This window comes from Acomys russatus, chromosome 13 (genome assembly GCF_903995435.1).
Source record: "Acomys russatus chromosome 13, mAcoRus1.1, whole genome shotgun sequence".
Lineage (NCBI taxonomy): Eukaryota > Metazoa > Chordata > Mammalia > Rodentia > Muridae > Acomys > Acomys russatus.
Window position 1 is genome coordinate 54,403,120 of NC_067149.1, and position 9,450 is coordinate 54,412,569.

General features: G+C 51.1%; 1 protein-coding gene across 1 annotated transcript; it reads right to left on the minus strand.

Annotated features, from left to right (window-relative positions):
* Positions 1–591: 591 nt before the first annotated feature.
* Positions 592–9,089, minus strand: Fkbp4 (FKBP prolyl isomerase 4). Its single transcript, XM_051155431.1, has 10 exons — positions 8,904–9,089; positions 7,169–7,313; positions 6,469–6,611; positions 5,698–5,818; positions 5,258–5,414; positions 4,609–4,699; positions 4,433–4,516; positions 4,034–4,219; positions 3,341–3,580; positions 592–1,008 (listed from the first exon to the last, which is right to left on the minus strand). Exons 1-10 carry the CDS (start codon positions 9,006–9,008, stop codon positions 904–906), a joined length of 1,377 nt encoding a protein of 458 aa, XP_051011388.1. The 5' UTR covers positions 9,009–9,089; the 3' UTR covers positions 592–903.
* Positions 9,090–9,450: the final 361 nt, after the last annotated feature.

Below are 9,450 nucleotides of genomic sequence, written 5' to 3' on the forward strand. Positions count from 1 at the left end.
AACCAGTTTCCAAAGCATGGATGTTTATATATTCCTCTTTCTGTTTTGGGGAAGGCTGCGGTAGGGAAGGTGAGGTGCTCCCAGCTGGGAATTGCTGTCTGCACTGGGGCTCAGGGGGTGTGTAGATGCCTTGCCATCGTCTATATCATTGGACTCTTCATTCTGGTCCCGCCCACACGTTCCCACCATACCCTATCCCAGAGTTCAATATAAAGGGTTGCCTGACACCCATGTTTTGTTGTTTCCACTTTATTGCTCAAGCACAGGACTTGAGGTGTGCCTTGACCTTCAGCGTGCATTAAAGAGGCTGAGGGGATGGGGACAGGGACCACCTGGATGAGGAGGAAACTGACAGGAAGGGGGATACTGGAAGGGGCTGTCTTAGAGGTGAACGCTGTGACACCGGAGGACATCTTCAAGGATACCATCTCAGGAGAGGGGTGACGGACTCAACAGTGGTTTTCCCATGCCCCCAGCACCTGCATGGAGACTGCAGGCTTGGAAAATGACCAGAGGGAAGGGATGAGGAAAATGGCTGCCTAGGAGTCTTCTTCTCCACCCTGGCTCCACATCAGACCCAATCCCTATCACATATCCCTTTCTACCACTTGAAAAATGGAGCTAACAGAGGGAGCAAAATAAATTAACATTCTGATGTATGTGTGAAAGGATATACACTTGTGTGTAATGGGGGAAGGAAAGAGAGGTTGACACCATCTAAAACTACCCCCCATTTCACCCCCAGCCTGCTCTTCTCCCCTCCCCCGCAAAGCCATCATCCAAACAGATAGAAAAATAAAGGTCTAATTCACTCAAAATTCTTCAGTTTTTACAAAACTAACAGGGTGGAGTAGGGAAGGGAGCAGGAAGGCAGCCATGGGGGTGGGCAGGCGGAGAGGCAGGCTATGCTTCTGTCTCCACCTGAGACTGGTTCCCTGCCACATTGTTTGGCTCACCCTTCATCTCAGCATCAGCGGGATGGTCTCCTGCTGCCACTTCTGCCTTGGCCTGTAAGATGAGCAAGAAGAAGAGGTTGAACTCCTAATACCTGACAGAAGGACACAGACACAGCACTCCTGGAGCTGCCCTCAAGGCACGCATGCACATTCTGACCTGACGAGGGCAGTCAACACATTGCTGTTGAACACCACAGATTCTGGATGCTTTAAACTAATTTTTCTTGTGGTTCTGGGATTAAACTCAGGGCCTTGAGCATGCTTGGCAAGCTTGTGCTACATCTCAGGCCCGCTAAACAAACAAACAAAAAAATCTTGAATATATAAAAATAAGAATATATACAATTTATTAAAAATAACTTTCAAAAAGACTTATTTAGCCAGGCGGTGGTGGTGCATGCCTTTAATCCCAGCACTTGGGAAGAAGAGGAGGGTGGATCTTCGTGAGTTCGAGGCCTGCCCGGTCTGCAAAGTGAGTCCAGGACAGCCAGGGGTACAGAGAGAAACCTGTCTCGACACCAACCCCCAGACTTATTTATTTTGTATATTATGAGAGTATCTGCATGTACACCTGCATGTCAGAAGAGGTCATTAGATCTCAGTATAGATGGTTGTGAGCCCCACAAAAATGTTCTTAAATGTTAATCCTATATCTGCTTTAATGGCACTAAAAATGGGAAGGACAGAGATTAGCACATCCCCTGCCCAAGCAAGGAATCACACAAAGCTTTCAAGTTTTTTGTAGCTTTAAACCCATTTCTTATATGCTAACCAGAAAGAGAAAAAATAAAACAAAACAAAACAAACAAACAAAAAAAAACTTTAAAACTATACAGAGGGCTGGAGAGATGGCTCAGAAGTTAAGAGCACTGTCTGTTTTTCCAAAGGTCCTGAGTTCAATTCCCAGCAAACAGATGGTGGCTCACAACCATCTATGATGAGATCTCGTGCCCTCTTCTAGACTGCAGGCACACATGGGGGCAGAATACTGTATAAATAAGTAAAATCTTAAAAAAATAGAAAAATAAAAACTATACAGAACAACATAAAAATTCACTATTCATTTTCATTTTTTTACATGTGGCTAATAGAAAGTCGGTATGTTTTGAAATCTATTTCTCCTGGATGGTGTTAGGAGTTCTGAAGCAATGAACAGGTTAAGATATGCTATGGGCTGGGTGGGGTGGAGCGCACCTGTAATCCCAGCACTTGGAGAAGCACAGGCAGGTGGATCTCTCAGAGTCAAAGCGAGTCCAGGTAGCCGGGCATGGTGGCACATGCCTTTAATCCCAGCACTCCAGAGGCTGAGGCAGGCGGATTGCTGTGAGTTCGAGGCCATCCTGGTCTACAAAGTGAATCCAGGACAGCCAAGATAACATAGAGAAACCCTGTCTCGAAAAACCAAAACCCAAACCAACAAAACAAAACCCCAACAAAGTGAGTCCAGGACAGCCAGGACTACACTGAGACATCTCATCTTGGGGCAGGGGTGGGCGGAAGCCGGGTGTGGTGGTTTAAATCCCAAGGCTACAGAGAAACTTTGTCTCAAAAATAAAGAAAGGAAAAAGAAATGCTATGCCTGTACAGAATATTACACAGTAGGAACAGAGAACGTGAAAAAACTTGAAAGCTCTCTTTAGTAATATAAAACAAGTCATTAATTTATAAGGGAATGAACGCGCGCGTGCACACACACACAGTTGGGTGAAGCTGAACTGACAGGACCACATGCCTCTGTGTAGGCAGAATGCTAACTACATGACATGCTATGCTCTTGAATATGGAGGTGTACCCCTTTAATCCCAGGATTCATGACATGAGGCAGGTGGATACCTGAGTTCCAGGCCAGCTTGGTCTAATGAGTTTCATGACAGTTGTTACAAACAATATAAAACATGCGGGGGCCTGGTGTGAGTGACCTCCTATGCTATTGGCCCCTCTAGTGGGGTCAATACTGAGAACTTACATTTCTTTCCTGGGAAAGGACTAAGTTTTGGTTTCTACAATTGCTGCAGGCAACCACAGACATAAAGAAAGCCCACCCCGGGATGACCTGAACAGGTTAAGAATCCCCTCCTTCTTCTGTCCACTGTAGCCACTCCCACCATGTGATGGTTTAAATTAAGAATGACCCCCATAAGTTCATATATTTGAATGCCTGGTCCTCAGTTGGTGGAGTCTTTGGGAAGAATTTGGGGGTGTGCTTGCTGAGGAGCTTTGAAGTATCAAACGCCCATGCCATGTGCTTGCACTCTGCCATAGCGGTTGACAGACTCTAACCCTCTGGAATGGCGAGCCCTCTCTAAATTCTCCTGTGAGGTGTCTTGGTCATAGTGTCTCTTCACAGCAATGGAGAAGTGGCTCAGACACACCCCAACCCTCACCTTCTGCTCTTCCTCGGCCAGCCTTTCAAACATATTGGCATAGAGTTTCTTCTCCCGGGCAAGCTGCCTGCGGGTCCGCTGCTGGCACACAGCCAGCTGGGTCTTGGCGGCTTTGTTGCTGGGGTAGAGCTGCAGGACCTTTTGGAAGTCGGCTCGTGCCAGGTCAAAGTCATTCACGGCCAGGTGCGCCTCTCCCCGGCGGAACAGGCCCTTCTCATTGCTGCTGTCCAGCTCCAGGGCCTGAGAGCACAGGGAGGAAGCAGCAGAGACATTAGGCCCTGCGGCACCTGCTCAGCAGGACGAGGCTCAGTGGGAATGGCTGATGTTGAGTCAGAAAAAAGAAGTAGACCAAGGCACTAAATGGGAAGGGTCAAGGCCCATGAAGAAACTAACTTAACCCAAGAGGAAGAAAGGAAATAGAGCAAGTCCTCTTCAGATGGTAGGAGAACACACGATCACTTTCCCAGATACCCCCTTAGCCTTCCCTAATCTAGGGCTTGCAAACTATCTGAACCTATGTGTTGTCTCCCAGCATCAAAGCACTTACTACTTCTAACTTAGGCCTCTCTCTGGGTCTGGAGCTCAGAATTCTGAATGACTTATCCCACTAACCCCACCCAGCAACTCACACATGCTGGTGTACACCCAGCCCTGCTGCAAATATTCTTTCCACATCCTCTGAACAGAGCTCACCTTGTTACAGCTTTCAATGGCAGCTGAGAAGGCCTGCAGCTTCAGGTGACACATGGCCAAATTGAGGTGTGAAGCCAGTCTAAGTGCGTGGACCTTCTGCATTTCCTCACCGGAAAAACTAGACTCGTATTCCAGCCAAGACACAATCTTCTTGTACTGCAGTAAAGCTTGCTTGTACTTGCCTTCCTAGAACAGGATGGAAGCTCAGGTACCCAGTGCAGGCTCAGCAGCCTAGGCTGCCCTACCTGGTAGGCATGACTCCTGGATACCAGATTCCCACTCTTTCCCATCCCAGACTAACGGACTAAGATACAGTAGGGGACAACCTCAAGGATTCCCGTAACTGTGGCGGGGCACCATCACAATAGCCCTCCCTGTGGTGCCTTCTCCTTGGCTCACCTTGAAGTACACAGTGCCCCTCTCTTTTACTATGTTGCTCTGCTCCAGTTTCTCCTCGGAGTTCATCTCCCACGACTCTTTGGCCTGTTGTACCCCAGAGGACAGACATAGTGGTCACCTTCCCCAGAGTCACCCACAGACCTGACTCCAGCAGAGGGGCCGTCTTAGGCACTCACCTTTTCAAAACTCTTCAGATGCACTTCATAGCGCAGCTCAGCATTTGGGGGGATCTGGAACCTTTCCTTCCCAGTGCTGCCAAAAGCATAGCTGTAGGGGTGAAAAATGCTGGGGTCACCTCACAGCCCTTCATCTGCTCTGAAATTACCTTCCCACTTTGAGACCTGGTTCAGATACTTCCTGTTTGGCCAGCACTCCCCTAACCTCTTCACTATACATTTAGGTGGCCCCACAGCACTTACTACTTCTGGCTCCTAATCCTTAACTATACACTGTTGAGATGACTAACTCAGAGAGACAGTGAAGTAAGAACCATATCGAAGCCCTAGGAACTTTAGTATACATGGCACACAGTAGGTGTTCCAACAAATGTTAACGCTTGGACAAATTAGCAGCACATGAAAATCTTGATATTGGCAGGTTGGGGGCGGGGCGGGGTGTGTGTGTGTGGAGGGATTTGGCTGAAGCTTGACTGCAAGGCAATGTGGACAACTGTGGGCCACACTGCCAGATCCACGGAAGAGCTCACGATGGACTCGGTATCCTTTGAGTAGCAGCAAGCACATGGTGCTCATAAATGCCTATCACACAAGCTCACTGTGAACGCTCATTTATGTCCCTCTGGCCTGCAAAGTGCCCGTGGCTCACCTAGGTTTGAGGTATAAAATGGAATGCTCTCCTTTTTCCATCCGCTGAATGGCCACCTCCAGCCCACAGGGCAGATCCAGACTTTCCCCTTCGCCGACTTCAAAGCGGAGCTCCCGCTGGTCAAAGAGCTGGTCCTTATAATAGCCTTCCAGTGCCACTGGCATAAAAAAGAGGCAATGCCCCAGGTGTGAGAGGGCAGAACCTTGAGGAAGTTGCCACCAGCTTCCCAATGTCTCTGCATCACAGCTTATACCCAAGATAACCACCGTTATCTCTGACCTGGAGGGATGCTAAGGCTGTGTGGTCTAACTCCTCATTTTAAGGATGAGACAAAAGACTTATAGAAAGGACACAACTTGGTCCATACCACCCAAGGCCCTGTGTCGATGAGCCAGGAATCAATGGACACTCTAGACCCACAGCAGACTACACTGTCTTACCTTCTACCATAGCGCCGTCATTGGGCCTGGCATAGCCTTCACCACGAGTCCGTATTCTGCGGATGATCCCACCATCTTCATCCTCTGTAAGATCTTCTCCTTTGAACTCAAAGAGCTCTATCTGCGTGATGAGACACACACTGACCAACTCCTTTCTGCACCAACTCAATAGTCAAACTATCTTCTTTTCCACTCAGAAGAGTCACCAGTAATGGCCAGACCACATCTGGCCAGAAGGACATATGCACATCACTTGATCTCAGAAAGGCAAGCTCTTTATCATTCTGCTCCACTTAACAAGCACACAAGAAGCTCCACAAGTGACCTGGCCTCTCGATGGCCTTGTGAGAGGCCCAGCTGTCCACTGATTGCTTTCCCACGTTCATACTCAATAGCTTTGTGCTTTCCCTCAGTGGAGGAGGTCCTGTTTCAACCCCTGACCTATAGGAAGGTGTCTCTTCCTGCAGGCTCTGGTCTGCCAATATGCTACACTGTCCTTTAGAACCTGGATGCTTCTGAAACAGCGAGCACCTTCAGTTGAGAAAGCCCCAGGCACTTCTACTATAGAAAGGCTTTCGAGCCCCTGTTCCAACCTGAAGCCTCTATTACTGGCCACTCTGGTGGCAGCAAAGCCAGCTTTCCTCCTCCTAAAGCTAGGCCCTCAGGTTCAGCTACATTGTCTCCAAGAGGCAGGAAGGACTGGAGGGCAGCCAGGCAATGGGGTGAGATAAGGCCTGGCTCTTTGCCTGGCGCTCTGTGGCCAGCACTCACCTCAAATACAAGTGTGGCGTTGGGGGGGATCTTCGGAGGGCTGCCTGCTGAACCGTAGGCGTATTCTGGCTTGCAGGTGATGTGACACACTTCCCCCACTTTCATTGTTGCTAAAGCAATATCCCAAGCCTTGATGACCTCCCCTGTAAGCAGAGGCAAACAGGACCCACTTAGTAGGGGCCTAACTCTAGGCTCACTGTCCCCAAAGATAGCTGCTGCACTACATGGGGGGCGGGGGGAAGGGGAGATAATGGATCTGAACTCCTCTACAAATGGGACCAGGACACAAGAAGCAGCAATGTTGTCATTCTCAGAACATTAAAAAGAGTATTCAACCCCACAGCACACTTCAAGGAACAAGACTGTCCACCCCAGAGAGAAGGAGGAGCTGAATTGATGAGATGGGAAAGAAGAAACCAGCCAGCCCCATAACAGCACTACAAACAACAGATGGATTCTTAACTATTCCTTCTTAAGCTTGGTTCTGGTGACTTTTTCTTTTTTGAGACTACTTTATGCTATTTTGCCACCAAGGCTGTCTTGAACCCCCAGGCTCAAGTGACGCGCCTGCCTCAGCTTCTCTGGGAACACAGGTAATGACTACTGTGCCCAGCACAAGCTTATCTGAGAATAGAATTTTCGCTTGGGACAGCTGCTATTCACGCCAGAGCCTCACCTGCAGCCCGCTAACCAAGCCTACCTTTTCCCAGGTCAAAGGAGAATTTGTCCTTTCGGTCCAGACTGGAGTCAAACTTTGTGCCGTCTAGCAGCCAGCCAGTGTAGTGGACAAAGACTCGGTCCCCAATCATGGGTGTCTCTGTGCCTGGACCCTCTCTCTTGATGACCTGGGATGAAGTGGGTGGAGACAGTGAGTATTCAGGGCCCCAACTGCCCAGAAGCCCCAAAGGTAACTACTGGATTCTGCTGTACCCACTTTATTTATTAGCATAATAAAGAGCTCAATTTTCAAATGATTCTGATATTAGTGGTTTAGCTCAGACTCTACCAGGCTCTCCACCTCCCTCCAGGTTTATCCAGATTTGCTTTGGGCAACTGCAAGTAAAATGACCTGGGTTCAAGTTTTGTCTATGGTTTTGGACAAGTTGCTAAACTACCCAGAAGTTGTCTGTCAAGCACTTAGGACAATCTCCCAAAGGTGCTCAAAGAACCAACTGAAACTAGTGGGTCATCACATCAGGGTCTGGTTTGAATAGAATGAGACAGGAATAATGAAGAGAACACATGGGTTCAAAACTAGGCAAAATCAAGAGCCAGATTACACATGAATACAAAGACTCTGTATCAGGGCCTGGACAAACAACGAAACTATCCGATGGGCAGGCTAAGGGGCCCTTTACCTCCCATGAATGTATAGGCATCTACCTCTGTTTAACATATTTATATATGGTCCAATATGTGGATGTGGAACCATCCTCTATGGGAAGGCTTCCCTGATTAAGAATGCACAGGGTCCTTGAAGGAGTGGAGGATGAAGTAGGAAGGGCCAGATGTTCACAGGGGAGCAGCAAGAACTGAGCTAAATAAAAGCCAGGAGCATTTCTGGACCAACAAGGCTCCCTGATGTCTCTGCATAGGCCACACACATTAGGAGCTGAGCAATGGGACGCCTGGAGGAGGAGAAACAATGGATGCAGGGAGAGCTTGCAATGCGGGTTAGGATTTCACTGTCCAGGACTGCTGGCAGAACCTGCTCTGAACCGGCGCCCATTGTCCTGACACGGGTCAGGGCGCCCTCCCCCTCGCTCCTCCGGCTATTTAGAGTCAAGCGATTAGAGTCGCGGGCTCCAGGGCAAAGCACCTCCCCCACAGCCAGCACCCTAAACCCCCAACTCAGATAGGCTAGGAAGGGCGGGAGAGGAACTACAGGTCCCGGCATGCACCGCTCCAGCTATCCCCGGGCCGAAAAAGGGGGCACAGCATGGCCGAGCCCGTGACCTCGCTGGGTCTCGGCGACTGCAAAAGGGGCTCGGAAAGGCACAAAGGGCTCTAGGCCAGGAAGCTGCTCTCGGGCGCCGTTTCAAGTCCTAGCTAGCTAATGTTTAACTCTCAAGTGGGCGAGCCCCGGCGCACCTTCACCCAGGTGGCCAGCGCACGCTGCAGCCGAGGGGTTCCCGGGAGACAAGGCCCGAGTCCCTAGGCGTGCCCCGGCCCCGTGCGCCCCACCCGGCCTCCCGGCTGCCGCTCTCGCGCTGCGCTGCGCTCCGCCCCTCTCAGCCGCACAGTACAGCCGGATCGAGTTGGCGTTGCAGTAGGGGCTCCTTCCCCGACCTGGGCCGCACCCTCCGGAGCGTGCAGCCGCCGAGCCATCTTCAGCGCCGCAGCCCGCGCAAGGAAGACAAATTCCCCCATCTTCCGGCCGCGGTTCCTCCTGTGGTCACACGAGCCCGCAGCCGGGGGCTCCGGGGCTCTCTCACCTTGAGCACGCCCTCGTCCTGTTTGGGGCTGATGTCCACTCCATCGAGAGACAGGGGCGCCGACTGCGCCCCGTTCTCGGCCGCCTTCATCTCCTCGGCGGTCATGGCCGCTAGGCTCACCGTTGGCTGCGGGAGTGGGGAGAGCGCGAGCCCGGCACTCTGGCCGCCGACCCGGGTAAGTGGCGGGGTGGCAGAAGGCGGCGCTGCCCAGCAAGAACCGCACTCCACGCTCGCGCACCAGGGATATCCGCGCGCTCGCCGCCGGCGGCCGAGTCGGGTGACGCCGAGGGGCGTGGCGCGGCTCGGCCCGGCTCGGCCCGTGATTGGTCTCATCTTCCTCGGGGGCGGGGCTGGGAGGAGCGGCACGAGCGGGCTGCGAAGGGGCGGGAGCGGAGAACTTTCTAGAGAAGCGGTTAAACGGGTTGGGGCTCTTGGGCCGAGGACACCGGAGGGTTTTGTATTTTTGGTTTTGGTAAGATTTGTTTCTCTGTTTGGTGGCCCTTAAAGGCTGCCTCCTCTCCCACTCCAGGACCTCTCGGATTTCGAA

What these genes read in the sequence shown, in the direction of transcription:
- Fkbp4 (XM_051155431.1), bottom strand. Translation starts at nt 9,008, where the DNA reads ATGACCGCCGAGGAGATGAAGGCGGCCGAGAACGGGGCGCAGTCGGCG. An exon ending in AGGACGAGGGCGTGCTCAAG is followed by an intron (nt 7,314 to 8,903) that starts GTGAGAGAGCCC and finishes ACTTCATCCCAG; the next exon opens with GTCATCAAGAGAGAGGGTCC. An exon ending in CTCCTTTGACCTGGGAAAAG is followed by an intron (nt 6,612 to 7,168) that starts GTAGGCTTGGTT and finishes CTCTGCTTACAG; the next exon opens with GGGAGGTCATCAAGGCTTGG.